The 19,337-nt window shown below is 33.1% G+C and overlaps 3 protein-coding genes across 3 annotated transcripts; all 3 read right to left on the bottom strand.

Annotated features, from left to right (window-relative positions):
• Positions 1-406: 406 nt before the first annotated feature.
• Positions 407-5,301, bottom strand: LOC146739261 (uncharacterized). Its single transcript, XM_085502670.1, has 6 exons — positions 5,262-5,301; positions 4,638-4,781; positions 4,014-4,128; positions 3,198-3,382; positions 1,378-1,522; positions 407-501 (listed from the first exon to the last, which is right to left on the bottom strand). Exons 1-6 carry the CDS (start codon positions 5,292-5,294, stop codon positions 407-409), a joined length of 717 nt encoding a protein of 238 aa, XP_085358796.1. The 5' UTR covers positions 5,295-5,301.
• Positions 5,302-9,641: 4,340 nt separating this feature from the next.
• On the bottom strand, positions 9,642-11,660 carry LOC146739260 (uncharacterized). The gene is made up of 3 exons (XM_085502125.1): positions 11,634-11,660; positions 11,297-11,484; positions 9,642-10,850 (listed from the first exon to the last, which is right to left on the bottom strand). Exons 1-3 carry the CDS (start codon positions 11,651-11,653, stop codon positions 10,201-10,203), a joined length of 858 nt encoding a protein of 285 aa, XP_085358251.1. The 5' UTR covers positions 11,654-11,660; the 3' UTR covers positions 9,642-10,200.
• Positions 11,661-11,737: 77 nt separating this feature from the next.
• On the bottom strand, positions 11,738-19,109 carry LOC146739259 (uncharacterized). The gene is made up of 11 exons (XM_085502669.1): positions 18,903-19,109; positions 17,825-17,956; positions 16,926-17,102; positions 15,325-15,461; positions 14,391-14,502; positions 13,687-13,770; positions 13,377-13,557; positions 13,133-13,222; positions 12,763-12,831; positions 12,046-12,094; positions 11,738-11,855 (listed from the first exon to the last, which is right to left on the bottom strand). Exons 1-11 carry the CDS (start codon positions 19,107-19,109, stop codon positions 11,738-11,740), a joined length of 1,356 nt encoding a protein of 451 aa, XP_085358795.1.
• Positions 19,110-19,337: the final 228 nt, after the last annotated feature.

Raw genomic sequence — 19,337 nt, 5'->3', positions numbered from 1 at the left:
GTCAAAGATTAAATTTATTTTTTTACTAAAAGCTCAAAACAATTAGTAATTGAAGTAAATTTGTATAAATGTATACTTGTATCTAAGCTTATAATGTGCTGAATAAATTATGCAAATAATTATTTACCTGTTGGTATTACTCCACTTCCATTTGACATCTGCTGTGGTTCTGATAAAATAATTATAGTCAAAGATTAAATTTGTTCACTAAAAGCTCAAAACAATTAGTAATTGAAGTAAATTTGTATAAATGTATATTTTTGTCTAAGCTTATAATGTGCTGAATAAATTATGCAAATAATTGTTTACCTGTTGGTATTACTCCACTTCCATTTGACATCTGCTGTGGTTCTGATAAAATAATTATAGTCAAAGATTAAATTTGTTCACTAAAAGCTCAAAACAATTAGTAATTGAAGTAAATTTGTAAATTTATGCAAAACATATATTGTTTACCTGTTGGTGTCACTCCACTTGCACTTGATGGTGCTATTCTTCTGCCTAGAGAAACAATTTATATTTCATTAATATATCAGAGGTTGTATCACAATATATTAAAAAAGAACAAAAATTGAAAATGAAACACAGTCACAGCCAAAAAGATCATTTAAAAATTATTAGCTGAATACCAGTCACCCCCCCCCCAAAAAAAGGGTTGATTATGAGAATTATGCAATTGCAGAAAAGTAACTTTTATAAATGTGTCATTTAGTTTGTGCACATGGTTAGTATCATTGTAGATTACGTCAATAGACTGGTGTTCTTACTGGTGGTTTGGCGGCAGATACAACTCTAACTGATTCACAAAACAAATGCGTGTACATACGTATGGCATGTGTAATCTCTGTGTGAAGTCTAACTATAATCAGCCAAGTCATGTATGGTTCTTGAGATATCAGTGGAACAGACACACACACACACAGACACACTAACTGCAAAGACTCCCTTTTTGTGCTTCGCACACAGGAGTAAAAAATGTACATACTGTATTTTTGCTTGGATTTAATTTTCGCTATTTTCACTGAAAGAATAATTCAGTGGAAATAAAATCCAGTGAATATACCATTGTTCCTATATTTTACATTCAATTTGTCAAAAATCAGTAAAAATAAATTCCCTACAAAACACCCCAAAAGTCTAGTCAGTGGAAATTTATTCCAGTTAAAATAAAAGTATTTTCAAGTACATTGGATGAACAAGGATGATGAATAATATGAATTGCTCCACTCCAATAATATAAATAGACAAATAATCTTTGCTGACAGCGGAGCCAAAAAAAGACATGCCTGTTTCAACTGGTGTGAGCACTGATCAGAAACATAAATATTTGTTGGGTCCTATCTAACTAAACTCACTTATCTAATTAAATTCACTTACTTTTAATGAAGCTGTCAAACTGCATCTGTATATCATTATCATTATTTGCAAACATGATACCCAGATCTGTGCCAGTTGTGAACAAACCATTGCAATTGGTTCCAAGGACAAATACCTCTGTGTCTAAGGATTGTAGTAAGGCACACTAAGAATACAAAAAAGTTGACAACAGTATCTGACATTGGATGCTCAATCTATTTTGTTGAACATCATTTGAAATAACATATGAAACATGAATTAATCTTGTGGTGAATTCCTCCATTCAAATTCCATAGCTTTTGTAATTAAAATTGTCATGATAAGTTGGAAAATTGCTATCTTAGTCCCAATTTTTTTATGTATTGATATACCGGTTCAAAATAGTTTTTGTTTCATATCTTTAATATCTCCACAAATTCAAAACTCTCATATTTTGGTTAATAACTAGCAAAAATGTACTTTGGAGTTAAGTTTCCCTATTTGCAAATATGGTAATTAGAGTCAGTATGCTTTTATATCATTTCACCATGTATACATACAATAACATTTTATTGTATTTTTAATATCTGTATTTCTTGTTATTGTGTTGTTGTTGTTGTTTTTTTGTGTATGATTATTGACCATGGTTAATGTATTTCCAATTCATTAATTTGAGTCAAATAAAATATACTATACTACTATACTATAAAAAGAATACAATGAATTTTCCATGTGCCTAAAAAAAAGATCTTACATTTTCTTCAAGCAACTACAATCTGAATTCTATAACTAGAATTTGTATTAATTCAATATTAATGTAATTCTATTTTGAAAACAATATCTTTGCATGTTTTTTTCTCCTAAGTTTTATAACGACAAACAAAGCCTTTTAACTCAGTGATACTGTGCTCACACATGTACCAAAAAGCCTTCTAACTCAGTGATACTGTGCTCACACATGTACCAAAAAGCCTTCTAACTCAGTGATACTGTGCTCACACATGTACCAAAAAGCCTTCTAACTCAGTGATACTGTGCTCACACATGTACCAAAAAGCCTTCTAACTCAGTGATACTGTGCTCACACATGTACCAAAAAGCCTTCTAACTCAGTGATACTGTGCTCACACATGTACCAAAAAGCCTTCTAACTCAGTGATACTGTGTTCACACATGTACCAAAAAGCCTTCTAACTCAGTGATACTGTGCTCACACATGTACCAAAAAGCCTTCTAACTCAGTGATACTGTGCTCACACATGTACCAAAAAGCCTTCTAACTCAGTGATACTGTGCTCACACATGTACCAAAAAGCCTGTTTGGAGACCAGCTTTATAGTGAAGCCAGCGTTGAAACACATATGAACAAGTCATTGAAAATGACACAGTCCCCGTTAAATTTTTGAAAGTTCTCTTTGTGCTCGTCATGTTAAAGTTGAGGGTTTGTCACGAGCGTGTCCCTGAAACTTGAGTCCCAATTGGCAAATACCAACAGATTGTTCATTTACATCAACACGTGTTGCATGACGACTTCTTCGGTTTAAGACATAGATCACAAGTGAAGGTAAAAAAATTGAGGTGCATGTCTATGTTACTGCACTTGCTTGCAGTCTGTTGCGATTCCGATGAAAATTCTTGAAAAATAAATATAAATTGTGTAAACGAGAAAGTCATGTGACCGCAAAATCCCAACAGACTTGCCAACAGTGTAAGCTCCCTCACATTACCAGCCAGATTCGGGCTTGTGTTCAGTAGGGGTTCTATGGCAGATTCAATATGACATAGAAGATAACAGCTATAAATAGCTCACTATTTTCTTAATTTCTAGACAGGTAAGATAATTTGATGAATGTTCTACTTACAATACTGTTAATTTCCGAAAACTTCTGCTTAATCATCTTTTGTTTTTGTTTAGATGTAAAGGTTCTTGTATCAAAATTCTTCAATTTGCCAGCCTTCTCCCTGTAATTATGTTTGTCTTCAGCTGACAAGCTCTTCCATTGTGCTCCCCATGTACAAAAGACATGTGGAGCAGATATATTGGGGTCTGTAGGAAAATAATTGCCAATATCAATATATATTACCTGTGGTATAATAAGAACTGTATCCAAAAATACAAGTAAACAATTATATGGTCACATCATGCCTTTAAAAAGAAAAACAGATGCGAACACATTAGTTCAGCCAGCATAATGGGTTTAAATATGAATTTGGCAGATTTCAGCATGGTTGTAACTATTACATAATACTTATATGATATAAAACAGATGTGATCAAAATTCACATCTGGTATTTTCAGATGTCAGCTAATATACTAATATGTTTATGTTCGGCTAAATGTGAAACAGGCTATTGTCTAAGGCCAGTCCAAATTTTCTGTTTGTTTTAAAAACAAATTTTTGCTTTCTCACAGTAAAAACATCATGTTGGCATCAAACATTCTTATTTCTTTGGAATGTAGATTTGTTACATCAGAAGTTTCCAACATGGGGGACCAATGTCATTGGGTTCTAAATTACAATTGAGTAATCACATTTTGGGCAATCAGTTCACTTTTAGGTTCTGCTACATGTACTCATGGGGTTTATAGTTCCATGATGTACTGTATATAGACTACCATTAAAACATACAGTCAGAGTTTCACAATACCATATGTAAATTTTATAAGTTATGCTTACCATGATTTCTTTCACTAGCAAATACATTATATGCTGATGGACCTTTTTTGTATGATATTTTGTTTCTTTTATATGTCCTTCCTATTTTTTTTCTTTTATGATTTCCAATCCAGTTCTGTAGGGAAAATAAATGCAGTGATGCGTTTTTGAACCACTGGTCCCCATTAACGAAAACACCCAAAATGAAGAAAAAAAAATATTTGCGTATTCCAAACATGTGTACATCACTCTATTAGTAATACATGTGCTTACACAATGGAGAAGTGTGTATAATAACTTTAAAACAATATGCAATTGTAATATTGTATCCTTACCATACAGCACCTACTGATGGTGCAGTTGTGTAATAAAGTTATTATTATTATTATTGGCCAATTATTTAAAAAAATACAATATACCGAATTAAATGAGAACAAAGGGGTTTTATTTTTGTAATAGATATTTTCTTTATGTATTACCACTTTGCAGGGGGCATTGGCAATCAATGAATGCAATTTAGTGGCCCTGAAATCTAGAGAACTTGACTTGAAAGTAACTACAAGTACCGGGGTATTATATAACTTAGCACATTCTGTTTTATACCCTTCTATCAGTTTTATGATATTATTAATGTAAACGTTATACCTTTATCACAGTAACATCCAAGCAAAGCTCAATACTTGCTTGGGCGATCAGCTCCTGACAGTCCTTGCCCTTTCCATTCATTCCGTTGTCAAAATACCCTTCTAATACTTCCAATTTTGACGAGGATATGCATGTTCTAGAATTCTGGAAAAGTTAGAATAACAATCATAGCATGAAATCCAAGATTTCACTACTGCCCTGGGTGCAATTAACTCCCCGTTTTTTATCGGCTTAGCCCAACACGCGCGTGTCAGACGTGTGTTCCAGCTCATTTTGGGGAGTGGTACAAAGACGTATTTTACAAATGTAAGCGATGATCGCCCCTCGCCATTTGACTGACGGCGCCGAGTTTATGTATCTGCGCGAATCGCTCGGCCTAGATAAAACACTGTAATTTGGTGGAACATTTAGCCTATATTGAAGTATTTTTTATCACTTTGAACCAAATGGTCATAATTTCTTATTAGACACTGGTCCAGATCAAAATTTTAGAAAAGTCTGTGAATGTTGACGAAAGTTTATTTTGGCGCTCAATGGTTAGCAGAAATGATATTGCAGGGATATTCCCAGACACGGAAAAGTTTTTTGAAATAAAAAATACTACGAAAACACATATACACTCACCTTCGCGTTGTTGCGGTTCGTGTCAGTCATCATTAGTTCAAAATTCAGAATATACGATTAAAAATTGAACTTCCCGCCGATTGGACTAACAGCTGACTATATTAACGAGGGCGCTGTTTTGCGCAAGGTCATGTAAACATCGCAAGTAAATACTAGCATCTTATCGCTTTCAAATTAGCACAGGAAACGAACAGCTTGTCACTTTATTACCCGGAATATGCCATATGTCCAATTTATGGTTTCGTCACTAGAAGGGGGAAAGAGCAACTTCTCTTATACCCAGTGGGTGTTCCAAAGTCACACACATAGACACGTAACGCATTTGGTGTTACAACAAGTTTTACGTCGTGCCTTTTTGTGTGTCACATGAGACGGAGGTCGATTCGTCCCAAATCACATTCGTCCCAAAGTCGATTAGTTCTATTTATTTTTTGTATACGCCCAATAAGATTCGAACAAGAAACTGTATCATATCGAGTTCACGCACTCATCGTACACATGACAGTACCCCGAAGACGTTTATTGTATCCCACTTTGTAATACCGTAATACGTCAATCGTCAAATGAGTTATTCATACTGATTCATATTTCGAGATTATAGTGTAGTTACGTGTCAGTAACTAGTAAACAAGGTTGGCCGAACCCACACCTCTTTGTACACCAACATAGAAATCAACATCACCATGCTCGAGATTGTAAGGCCGACTAAAGGAAATGGGACGAAAGTGTATTGGGCGAATATGAATTGGGACGGAACTACTAGTACTATAGACAGTAGGGATATACTTGTATGGTTGTACACCACGGTGGACCTTACCCTCGATTTTATATGAATGTGATGCTAAAATCTAAGTCCCGGCCGGTACTAGTATATAATACTAGTATATAATTGTTTGTCAATTACGGAGGATTACCATTCTTTACGTTATGATTGGCACAGGGAAGTCAACTTGTAACTAATATATCTGTTATACAATAATAATATTGATATCAAGCTTGTATTTGTATCGAGATATGTATATCTCATGCAAAATTCACACGAAAATTATATGCGTCACTTATGCTACATGGATATTGGAATACCGGTGCATTAAATAAAAGAGTAAAACAAAAAAACAACACGAGTTGAATAACTATGTTTTATATAAGCTAAATCTGGAGAGCACGTAATGTTATAATGACATGACAAATATGCAGACAACTAGTGGGGAAATTACACTTTCTGGAAATAACTGTACCCAAAATCGTATTTTTCGGAGACCCCGATCAAATTCTAAAATTGCATCAACTCACAAAGCTGCACTTCAACGTTCTGATTGGAATTTATCAATGTTCATATATCGAATCCATATCCTCTTTGTCTTTAAGAGAGCAAAATTGTACGCACCTGTTCCAATATTCTGTAGTAAATTGCGCCATGTATATCCCGTTCAATATATGGTTCTTCCTATAATAACGTACACATGTGCATCAATGTATTTAAATGCAAGCGACTAAGAAACAGTTTTCTAGTATAACGTCCATTAGAATGTCTGATATTGTAACATATATTCCTAGAAGCAGTCCTCCCAATTTGTCGATCTTTGTCTTACACAGTTTTCTAGCAAATACCAAATCCTCAATAAAAACAGTAGGATGGGTCAAATAAACATTATTCTATCCATGGTATGAAAAGTGAAAATACTCAAGTTTACCTAAGTTACTGCAAATGATGGTTTTGAAGTACAAAATAAATATTCAAGTTGCAAACTTGGGCGATGGCGCTGATTGGAATTGAAATCCTCATATTACAGCAGTAATTTATTGTTTGTGGTGACCGACTCAGAAAATAACTGTGTTTGATGTATACCTCAAATTATATTATGGTACGCACATTTACCTGATTGTATGACACAGACGTTTTTTTCTCTTATTTGTATATATTGTGTAAAATTTCAGTCAGAAAGGTATTTTTTCTAAAAAAATATAACTCACAACCAGAAATGGTAACGACAAGCCGCATCAATTTATCATTTGCAAAAATACGTATTATATACCATTTTAAAAAAGGGTATTTCAAAAATAATATCGACAGCTACTTCAGTGTAAATGTGATATGAGGTTCATATTACGCCTGTCTTTATTGTGCATTCTACCTCCATTCCGAGATTATAATCTGTTTCATGAAGTGTACTTAAATTAAAAAAAAAAGTATATATGTGTGTTTGCGTATTGGGAAAAATGCACGTGGTTTGCTGTCTGATTTATTCCAGAATACCTCGATCACATGTTAAATTCACATCTGATTTTTTGAGATATCAGAAATTGGGCTATCAATATGCATATTTTCCAGGGCCGTAGCTAGCTTTTTTTTCACTAGGGGGAAGCAAATGTATTTGCGTATAAATGTATAAAGGAGTAGAAGTGTGCAGTTGCGCCATAAGTTAATGGCTATGGGGGTGGGGTGGGGGGTGTATCTATTTTTTGCAATAAAATCATCTTGATATATTTTATGAATATATACAAAACACGGGATATTGCAGTATGAACTTTAAAACCTGAAACACTTTTGTTCTATCTTCATATATAAGCAACTGTTTTACATTAATGTACAGGACTGATTAATACAATTGATAGTTGTACAATACACAGTTTATGTTTACAACTTTGGCGATAGCATATTAAAAATATTATATTATTATAATAAATCAAATCAAATAAATAACTTCTGGGGATGGAATGATGTAAAACAAAATTCAATCTGAAATACTTGAAGGTAACGTTTGACCGGCTGTGCTGGGTGCATGCGTCTTACCTGTAAGCGTCAAAGCGCTCAGTAATAAATATAAATAAAGTACACGCAATTGGCTTACCATGTTTTATTTCAAATCGTGTACAAACTAAATACGTGGTTACTCGAAACTTTTCTATTTTAAGGGTTTTTTTAAAAAAAACTCCCAAACTCAGGTTGCCCCCCCCCCCGACTAGCCACGGCCTTGTTTTCAATATTGAACTAATCATGTCTGAAGAATACACCCCCAAGATCCGCCACTGTATCATGCAACTTAGGTAATTAACATGTCCAGATTTTACCATAAAACTATTCTGGGAAATGCCACAGAGCATCCATGAGCCAAGTTTCATTCAAAACTGACCAGCAGTTGAGAAACATAAAGACCCCCATTGTGTTCTTCACACACTTTAAAAAGCGTAAAAGCAAAACAGAAAGTAAATCTAGATGCTAATTCATCAGTTCTATTATAACCAAAGTTGCACACAGGAAGTTGGACTATATTATGTCTCAGGAGTTGTATGACATCCCTCTCACAGGGTCTATCACAAACGGTTAGGAAAAGAACACAACGCATTGGGATGATGCCAGCAAGATATCAACCTACATTAAGATATTTGTGAAAAAGACTCCGAGATGGGGGTTACCAGAAAGACTAATTGCATATTTTGCACAAGGCATCAAATAGATTAGCTAAATTATGTTACATAAAAATCACAATGATAAACGTAGAGGACAGTTTTTATTCATATTTGTGTGATGTTTATGAAACACTATTAAACAAGTGTTGAGTACATCAAATAAGCAGCTTGACAGATTACATTCCAGATCAAGCTACACAACAAAATATTGTATTTGAACCGAATGCATTGTAGGAATAACCATCAGCAACTAAAGCTCAACACTTGCATATCTTATAAACAGGAGACTTCTGATGCTACATTTCATTTCATTATATTATTTTACATGGCAAAAGGTTCAAACAAAATGTTGATGACAATACAAGTAGGGTTTTGACGAAATACATGTACTATATTTATCTTAATGTCCCTTATAGAATGAGAAATGTTTTAATTTCAGCCAAATTTAAACTCATATCTTGAAAATTGCACTTCCTGGTCACATCAAATTTAACTTGGTTGACATTTCATGCTGATTGATAACATTTCTAAATTTGAACATAGTTGAACTCTGGTGACCTTTGTTATATAATATTATTCCCTTTATCATAGAATCATAAAAGATGCAAGAAAAGCTGGCTTTGTCCAAATATTTTGTACAGGTGTATGTCATAAATTAATGATTCACCAAGACAAATATGAACTGCCTTATTATATTCATTGTACAACTACTGTATTATTTGAAAAGTAAAATAATAGTAGCTATCATGTTGCAAGCTCTGCTTTGTATGCAAATCAACTAAAATGGTTAGTTGGTGTCCAATGGGGAGAGAAGTCACAGTACTGTTGCCTCCTGAGAATCTCCATGTTCAAACACAGCAATCTTTAAATTGATAACTTTGGACTAAAGAGATTTTCTATTAGCTTCAGATCTTGATCAAAAGTTTGGCACCTAATTCATGAGAGTGCTTATATTGATTTTCTTACATCTTGTTTTCTGTAAAGATTTTATTGGTAAGTTTGCAAATGTGTATCAGACAGTGCATAAAATCTCCATGAGTTGGTTTGGAAAACCCAGTCTAGTATTCCCATGGGATTTGGGAGATACATTACCAATGATATTATTACAAGATTGAACACATACAACAATGCATATTTCCACTGAGACCTTTGAATGTGTAGCACCAGCGAGCAGTCAAGTAGAAACCGTCAAAATATTTTATCAGATTTTCCCAATTTTTGCATGATATTTTCATACAGGACATCTGTTGTTCATACTAAAGGAAGATTTTATACTGTTGAATAAGGTGACCAAGTTTGATAAAGTTTGGAATAGAATTAGTAAAGCTATTGTGCACACAATAACAATAATTAACGACAACACAAGACAGATTTTTTCCCCTTAATATACATTTCCTTTCCATCTTTGATGATACAGACAAGTCAAAAATGATCAGATAAAAATTATTTGAGTTATTGTAACCATAAAAACCATTAATTGAGCTTCGAAACATCATTTTAACAAGATTGACACTCGTAATTTTTACATTTATGCAACAAGTAACTCATACTGTGCATCACTATCGCTATCACTACTGGTATCACTACTTTCACATTCTTCAATGTCACTTTCAGTTACTAGTTCTTGATCAAGGTAGAGAGAAAGATCCCCATACAATGGATCACTTTCTTCAACTACTTCTTCCAGATGGTATACTGGTTCATGTTGTGTCAATTCACTAACTATATCAATGTTCAGGTCAACAAATGGACTGAACATTTCCGTAAGACTAGCAACAGTCCTGCCCATACAATTGTATTTGTTAGTTACTAACGCGATACAACCCATATCATATCCAGACTCTACAGTTTCACGAATTTCGATAAGCCAGTGCCAAAGAATACGACGCTGGTCATGGAAAAAGTGAACAACCCTTTTCATCTCTTCCTGGCAAAGAATAACTTCTTCCTTTGCACGCTGACATTTTAAATAATCAGTAACAAGCTCCTGCTTTGTTGCTGCAGGCACTTGTTCAGATGAGCCTACATTCCACAGTGGTGATTCTGTGTCTTTAACCTGCTCCAAGGTCAATTCATCACGTTCCCCTCTCACCAGATTATATTTGATAACCAAAGACTGCAACTTTTGATTTGCCTTCTTTATTTTCTTTGACAGCCTAATGGCGACTCCTTGTCCATCTGTGTATTACAAAGAATAATTTGAAATATTATACATGTTTAAAATTTGAAGCACGGTAACAAGCCAAACATGAATAGAGTTTATTAAATTAAATTCAGATCCTATTTAGAGTCAAATGCAAAGACTAATTAGATTAATTAAAAGAAAGGTCAACGCTGATGATGCTGATGGCTATGTAGCAGCAGTCAGGTACACTTGTTAAAATAATTATTAAAAAAAATACAATCATTTTAATATGGCTTATAAGCATTAGGGGTACATTAAGAAGTGCAATGATTTGTTGTGTCTGCTATGGACCACAAACAACCAAGAAAAGAATGATGACCACATAATATGAACAAGAATGAAGCTCTAGAAAATAAAAGTCATTATCAGAGTCAAGTATGTAAGGTTATAGTATATAATCTTTATTAATAACTATTAAAAATTTAGGAAAATGATTTACCTGCATATTTTTTCACAAGTGTCAACAAATATTTTTTTTCCTTAGATAGTATAGAAATTTGAGAAAAGATGTTGTTTTGAGTTTTCCTCTTCGCACTTGACAGCATAGTAGTATATATATCAGATGTAATGGACCATCGTTCTGATATTCTACACTTCTTCTCATGTTTAGTCAGCATCTCTTCCAGTCTATAAATATATATTGACAAATATTCTAATTATTTTTTTCAAGAGACACAAACATTTCAAAGAAAATAAAAGGCAACGGCTACATAACTCAAAATATGGAAAAAGTAGTTTATTTCATTATGTCAAGAGGTATTAAAAAGGTCATTTACCTGTCAACCTCATTCACCATGTTAACAGAACTGAAAAACAAACAAGAACACTCTTTTAGATTTAAAAACAAAAACAAACACCAATACAATTAAATGTTGCCAGGTTAAGGTGCTGTGCATACAGTTGCTATGATGGGAAACAGCAAATCTCTGGGTGTCTCATTTTGAAAAAAAAAGAAGAAAGAAGTCTTGTCACAAGCTTTCATAATTCCTATATGTATTCTGTAAAATACAATAAAATAATTTCTTTTTCACTTATACAAGGCATCCCAATAAAGTTTAACCTAAATATTATAACACAAGTTGAGAGAAATTTAATATAATCTCTCACCCTCGCTAAACAACACTCATAATGTGACCAACTCCAGCACCCAACTTTTCAGAATACAACACAAAAACTGGCTGCACTCACCTGATCTTGTTCAAAAGAAGGGCATATTCCTCTTCATTCGTTAGCTTTTCTGTTGAATTTACAGAGACCTCAATTATTTCAATATTTTTCAATGCAAAATATTACAGTATATATATATATATATATATATATATATATATATTTATTTGTTTGTTTTGTTTTCATAGTGAGGAAAACATAATGTAATATTAAAGAACAAAAATTGTATTGCATATTATTAACAGCACAAGTGTAGTATAAATACAGTGTTAACAGCACGAGTGTGATGTAAATAGTGTTAACAGCATGAGTGTGGTGTAAATACAGTGTTAACGGCACGAGTGTGATGTAAATAGTGTTAACAGCATGAGTGTAGTGTAAATACAGTGTTAACAGCATGAGTGTAGTGTAAATACAGTGTTACAACAAGAGTGTAGTGTAAATACAGTACTTTACTGTCATACTTCACCACCCACTTTCTCACCCGAAAATTTTCTGCAATTTTTCCTATATTTTATTCAATATTTATAAAAATGATTTTGAAGACAAAATCTGAATTAATTTTCAGTTTTTACTTAAAAAAATATGCCTTTTTTGACCCAATCTCCTGAAAGGAAATAAATAAACAGGACTATTTAGTTAATTTGTGATGAAAATAGGGAACTGGTGGTGAAAAGGTTATAGCCTCGTTACAGAAGTTGTTTCACATGGAGCATTTTATAAACAACCAGCCATTACCTTTCAGTAGAGTTGAGTTATACAGTGATTCTTCTGAAACCCATCGTTTAATGCAGTCTGCATCAATGCCTATGTGTATAGATATACAAATGTCATTAATTTGATTTGCTTTGCTTTAGTGCTGTTTGTATTTTATAGTAATGATAAAACACACTAGTGAATAAGACATTGGTTACCATTTTGGCTAAAAAGTTGTACATATCAGGTGTGCTTTTTGACAATGGCTTGGTATGCAAATATTGGCTCTCCTGAAAATAGCAATGCCAGCGATTAGGAAAGCTGTGCTATTACTATCTTTTCAAAATAGTATAGATTAGGAGTGTGGAGAGCATTGAGAATGATTTTATTTATATAACAAATGTTGACTAACCATCAAGCTTATGTAACATATTATTAATGTTTTCTTCAACATTTTTTATAGTAGCATATGCATTGTTCAGTTTTTTCACCAACAACTTTCCTGGAAAAAATTAAAACAGGTTTTTAACAAAAAGAAAAAGGGAAAGACAGAAGATTTTGTACAGATTTTACAGAAGTGCAAAACCCTGTGGTAAGCCAAGATGAGCAATGACTTACTGCTTAATTAGATCTGATAAGAAAGTTAAAAAATTTACCAATTTTAGATTTTACTTTCATACCATGATATGAAAGTGCTTCTGTCAGAAGATCAACTCGGTTTTCAGGAGACATTTCTTTTGTGATAGATGAAAACTGTCCTAGGTAGGACCACAATCTTTCAATCCCCTCACCGTCAGTGAGACCAAGACCTTCAATTCGACGTGGGCTATATTTAAGCTGTAATTGAAATATTCAGATTATTACACCTATTCATACAATATTAGAGTACAATATTGATGGCATATGTATAATCATATTCTTGTTTCACCTAAACATGGCTAAACTAATACATTACATGGCATTTACCTGGCATTTCATGTCGTGTCCATAACAGTGAAATATTGGAACAGCAAAAGATATATTTGCTAATAAATCTTCTCGATTATTTTTCTTGAATGCAAAAAAAAATGCAAGCATATTATTATATACTTGTAAGCAAACATATATTCAAAAAGTGTTCTGACTGTCTTTTTTCATGTAATATAAATAAATTTGATTAAAACTTATCAATATATGCGGGAGAAATGTACAAACAGTCTATTGTAAATAAAAAATTAAAGCGTTGACGGGCTGAAGAAGCCTTAATATGCACCTATCGATATTATTATATACACGTTATTTTTCCCAGAAAATGCTTTGGCCATACATGCTACATGCACAATAAGCAAGTTGATTGGTAAAACACTCATGAGACACACAAAAAAAAAATTGCTGAAAATCTAAGATGGTGATCAAACCATGTGAATAATAATTTTTCCCCCCCATAATAAGGTTTAATCGATTGATTAATCTGCCCAATTTGTACATATTTGTACATAATTTTCAAGAAAAAAAGAGAAACAAATCGCTAAAAAAGAGATTTAATGCTAATGACATAAAATGAATAAATCTGATAGAAGTACACTCAAGGTATCTACATAAATCATATCAAAGAAATTACTAAGATGATTGAAGATGATACAATTCCACTGTAAATGACACAACAAAATCCAAATTACACATTAATGTACCTTCAGATGAGATTCCAATTTGCATGCAATGTCATATAAAATGTGCATTTTCTTATCACCTACACCACCATGTAACAAAAGATTCTCTATTAGAAATACAGAGTATGACAATCTGAAAATTAAACACATAAATGATTTAATAATTTAACGTAATTCCAATTAAAACATAATACTGTACTTTGTTAGTAGTGCCAGGCATTAGTCAAACAATAGAGGTGTGCTTATGGTCAAATGTAGTTGTATATTAATGACCCAGCATACAGTTATGCTCGCCTCTGTCACAGATGCATTTATAATGCAATAAATTTGGCAAAGTTCAGAAAAAAAATCATTTTGTGCACGAAAAAGTTGTTTGTACATAATATGTTCTAAATATTATTAGATTACCATACTCTACCACTAGTATGTGTGCTTATGTAAAAGACTGATATTAGTAAATGTTCAAGAGAACATTTTGATGATGAAGTACATGTGTGTTTGTATTGGAGATGGCTAATAGTTTATCAGTAATTTGAAAACTATGTGAATGAAAAACACCATTGAAATTGCGCCAATTGGAATAGTTACATAGTTTGATTTTTAAACTATACGATATTACCTTTTATAATGAGTATGGTCAAGTTGATTCATGATATATAGAGTCAGTTTCAGTAAAATAGCATATCTAAACTACACTTAGAAGATATATTTTTAATCTAGTCAGACAGACTCCAATGACCGAATTCACTCAAATATATCAAAGCAACTTGCATGTCTGAAAACAAAATGTAATCAAATCAATCAGAGCCAAGTATGACCACACTTTTGCATTGATGCTAGCCAACTATGTTTTAGAATACACTATCCATTGCATTATGCTGAACAGTAGATGTGCAAGTCATATTATGAACAGTAAACTAGATCTAGGTAAAAAAGTACCTAGGGATAGGCTCACCTTTCACCGTATTTAAGACTGAAGAAGTACTTTGGATACGTATGCCTGCAAACAGAACCAAACAATGCAGTTTCATCCAATTTTTTGTTTTTTCCTTTAGAGCGTAAACTACTCCCTGCTTGGAAATTATGACATTCCTAAAAATAAATAAAATATTTACAATAAAACAATATTAAAAAAATAAAATAAAAATATGAAACATTACAACAATTTTAACAAATAGTGATCATTCCCAGGTCTTCTTTGTAACATCACAAGCTAGAAAATCCAGTACATTTTTCAGCTTGCCCAGATAACAAAAACAAGTCATAACATAACACAGTCAATGTTATGAAGCTGTAGTAAACTAAAATAAATTTCTGTATGGAAGTTACACATCCTATCCAGTCCAATGATGTTAATGTCATAATAATTACATTACCATATTTGAATAATAGTAGCACATATGCTTTGAGTAAATGACAGCATTAGATATATTTGCTAATGTAAGTCATATTTTACTGACAAATTATACAACAAGCCATTGTTAAGAACACACTTCTCACTGCAATTAGCAGATATGTTATGCATGCCTAATACAACCATTGATATTCCTACAAATAAACAAGGGGGTGTATTATGATGTATACAACACAAATATGAGACAGGAGTATCAGAGATTAACAGTATGGCAAAAAAGGAAGAGTACCTACAATAGACCAAATTTGATTTGATTGTGAAACTAACAAGTCATGAATAATTGAAAGAAAGAAAAAAACATGTCAACAATAAACAAGAGGCTGCCAATCAGCCATTTTTATCAGATCACAAATGGAATCGTCACAGACATGCACTTCATCATTTTTAATGTATGACCAAATTTTACTAAAAACAAACAAAGTATATTAAAGGATACCACATTTTCAAATGAGAGATCTGATGACCGAAATAGCTCTGCTGGCCTACAAGAACATTGTGGTAGAAATGTTAGACAATGTACACCCAAGACAAAACATGGTTAACCAACAAAAAAGTAGTTCTGGCTGTTGAGAATATGTCAAGTTCACCAAACAAAATGTTCACCAAAATAATGTACACCTTAAATATCAATTCAAAAATTGAATGAATATGACAGAGCATGTTTATGATAATACATTTAAAAAAAAAATGACTCAGCAATCTTGGATCAACACTAAACCAATGCATATGCATATGTTCCACATAATGCATTAGACACATGCAAAAAATGAATGGATTCAGTTTGGAAGGTTCTGAAATAGGACTCTGGACAGACACTAAATATTGTTCCAACGGGGACTAATAAATGAATTATTTTATGTGTCCTTTTATAGAAAAAAATGATAACAATGAAAACTTGTGCAAGTCAGCTATCTTGATCCATAATGTTATATATTATGGCCAGAACCATTGGAATGTAGACATGTGATCTTTCTCCAGAAAAGAACAGAACTCAAGTCATTTTTAAGTTGAATTGTGACAGATGGTATCATGGTTTGGGTTAGGGTAGCCAACAAGTAGACCATCAACCTTATATACTGAGCTGAGCCACATAATAGTTTTAAGAGTCACACAATGATAAAATAAAAAAATTTGGTACTTACATCTGTAGTGATATCTACACCTCTTAGGTTATACGACTCAACAAAAATGTCAACTTTATCTTGTGGCAAAAAGAAATAACCTTCATGTTTTGCTTTTCCATAAACACAGCCTGATGAGCGCTTTCTTACTAGCTGGAAATCAGCATCAATCGAATATACCAGGTTACCAGATTCTTTCTGAAATATTAATGGAATTAAGCCATTATAAATTACAAAGTTCATTTTACATTTTTACTGGGAAAGTAAATTTAGTGATTCCCCTGCCATCAACGAACTATAGTAGCAAAACTATTCTACTCTGCACATTATCCCAGAGCGTATGTGTATCACTTTAAGCTCCAGTCAATGTACCGGTAGGTCAAAGAATTGGATGGATGGATTCAGCAATGTCACTCATCTTCACATTAGATCCATCTGTTGTATCATCTAAAAACTTTTGAAAAGAATTATTTACATTCATGTTACCATGTCAAAAAATAATGAGTATTTGTAGCTTGCTTACAAACTTAATTATGTATTCATGTGTCAACGGTGATTTGATTTCAAATTATCTATGAGGCATGTGAAGGCAGTGAAAACAAGAAGAATTATGCAGTTTTTGCAAGTGAAAATGAACCCACCACAAACAGTCTATTTATGTTAAACGTTTTGCCTGAAAAGGTATTGACATAATTAACATGTTAATTGTTACAAAACCAGGGTAGAGTAGCCATGTTTGGTAACTGTGAGTGGAATATATAAAAATTTCTGAGGGAAGAAATGTTTCAACAACAATTTTAAAGTTGGGATTCAATATTCACCAATATTTTGATGCATTCTGATTACCCAACGATTTAGTTAGGTGAAGAAAGAAAGAAATATCACTGGACATGCAGAAAATTTAAATAAGCAAAACTTACTGAAGGACAAGCAGGACAGATGGTACCATTATCAAATTCTGAACAAACATTTTTGAGATTTTGTATGGTAAATATATTAAATCTGTATTCAGCTACAGCTTCTTGGATGAGAATCTTGTATACATCTTTTAACTGGGAAATAAATATAGAAGGAGCACAATACTATTAGAGACCTTTTGCACCCCTCGCCGAGTCACAACTCAGTAAGGAATGTTTTTGAGGGTGGCCTGACTCAAGGTGTCAATAGGGTGTCAAGTCACGACTTTGCATACTTCCCGGTCGCCCCTTTTGACATAGCTCTATAAAACTTGTTGGAATGATGGAACTCTGACCTCTAGTTCTTAACAGAAGAGTGTGTCTAAGCCAAGTCAAAGGCTGCAAGTGAACTCTGAGTCAGTGAGCCCACTTTTAATGGGTGGGTAAAGAATGAAAAAAAGCTGAGAAAATTATCCAACAATGATGAAGTTGATAAAGTTATTTACGTATGGTTTCTCCAAGAACAGTCAGAGGAAACTCTGTGGTCCCATCATCCAATGCAAAGCACACATTATCGCCAAGCAGCTCAGAGGTGAACTTTGAATTTGAGACTAGTTCAGGGTAGTTCTGGCATTGGCAAAAAAGACATTCAAGACAAAGCTTGATCTGCGGACATGCATGCAGGGATGTTTTTCAAAAACGAAAACATACTATAAATAAATGTGTCAGTGTGTATATTGTGCTTTTATCCATTTGCAATGCATATGGACCCTTCCACAAAGTAAGCAGTTTTTGCTTGGACTCAGGGTCACTATAATAATATTATGATTGTTTCTTGAGCATTTTCATTTTATAAACTGTAACCAGATTTCAGCCAGGCACAGGAATGGGCATATTTGGTCCGAGGTTTTGTATAACACTTGCACTCTTGCACAGTGAACATGGTCAAGAAGTCGCAGACCAGATTAAATTGTTGACCTTTTTTTTTTTTAACTCAAACAATTCTAGAATCATACTGGTTAGTACTTACAAATATACGTTTTTGAGAAAGTGAATGAAAACCTTAATCAAAACACAAGTAGAATAAATATTTAAATTATACCTCATAAAAACTTTCATGGATGTCTTTGCACTTATTTTTTAGCATTTCTGTAAATGCTTTGACTGACACTTGACACTCCAGTTGCAGTAGCCTTAGTAGCTCCATGTGTTCAAGATCAAAAGCAACCTGTGGTTTTGTTGGTGACCCAGGCCAAAATCCATATTTTCGCAGCTGGACAGGTTCTTTTGAGCAGTGACAAAATTGCATCTTAACATCATGATGCCTTCCTAGAAAAAACAGTGTAGAGAATGGTTTAACCTATACAATAATTATAATAACCATGACAATCAGGCAATTAAACTAGAAAAGAAATAACTGTTCCTCAAACAAAGGAATTAATGGAGGAATAGTCAGTTGGCTTTAACATTGGATGACCAATACAGCGAACCAATCAAATAAAAATATGCATTTTAAAACAACAAATACAAACCTATT

Source organism: Saccoglossus kowalevskii, chromosome 8 (assembly GCF_978046115.1).
Source record: "Saccoglossus kowalevskii chromosome 8, keSacKowa6.1, whole genome shotgun sequence".
Lineage (NCBI taxonomy): Eukaryota > Metazoa > Hemichordata > Enteropneusta > Harrimaniidae > Saccoglossus > Saccoglossus kowalevskii.
This window is presented reverse-complemented; position numbering and strand designations above follow the sequence as displayed.

What these genes read in the sequence shown, in the direction of transcription:
- LOC146739261 (XM_085502670.1), bottom strand. Translation starts at nt 5,294, where the DNA reads ATGATGACTGACACGAACCGCAACAACGCGAAG. An exon ending in TGGATGTTACTGTGATAAAG is followed by an intron (nt 4,129 to 4,637) that starts GTATAACGTTTA and finishes TTTTCCCTACAG; the next exon opens with AACTGGATTGGAAATCATAA. An exon ending in GTTTGACAGCTTCATTAAAA is followed by an intron (nt 502 to 1,377) that starts GTAAGTGAATTT and finishes TTGTTTCTCTAG; the next exon opens with GCAGAAGAATAGCACCATCA.
- LOC146739260 (XM_085502125.1), bottom strand. Translation starts at nt 11,653, where the DNA reads ATGGTGAATGAGGTTGACAG. An exon ending in ATGGTGAATGAGGTTGACAG is followed by an intron (nt 11,485 to 11,633) that starts GTAAATGACCTT and finishes ATATATTTATAG; the next exon opens with ACTGGAAGAGATGCTGACTA. An exon ending in ACTTGTGAAAAAATATGCAG is followed by an intron (nt 10,851 to 11,296) that starts GTAAATCATTTT and finishes TGTAATACACAG; the next exon opens with ATGGACAAGGAGTCGCCATT.
- LOC146739259 (XM_085502669.1), bottom strand. Translation starts at nt 19,109, where the DNA reads ATGCAATTTTGTCACTGCTCAAAAGAACCTGTCCAGCTGCGAAAATAT. An exon ending in TCTGTCCTGCTTGTCCTTCA is followed by an intron (nt 17,103 to 17,824) that starts GTAAGTTTTGCT and finishes TTAATATTTCAG; the next exon opens with AAAGAATCTGGTAACCTGGT. An exon ending in AGTCTTAAATACGGTGAAAG is followed by an intron (nt 14,503 to 15,324) that starts GTGAGCCTATCC and finishes TTTAATTTTCAG; the next exon opens with ATTGTCATACTCTGTATTTC.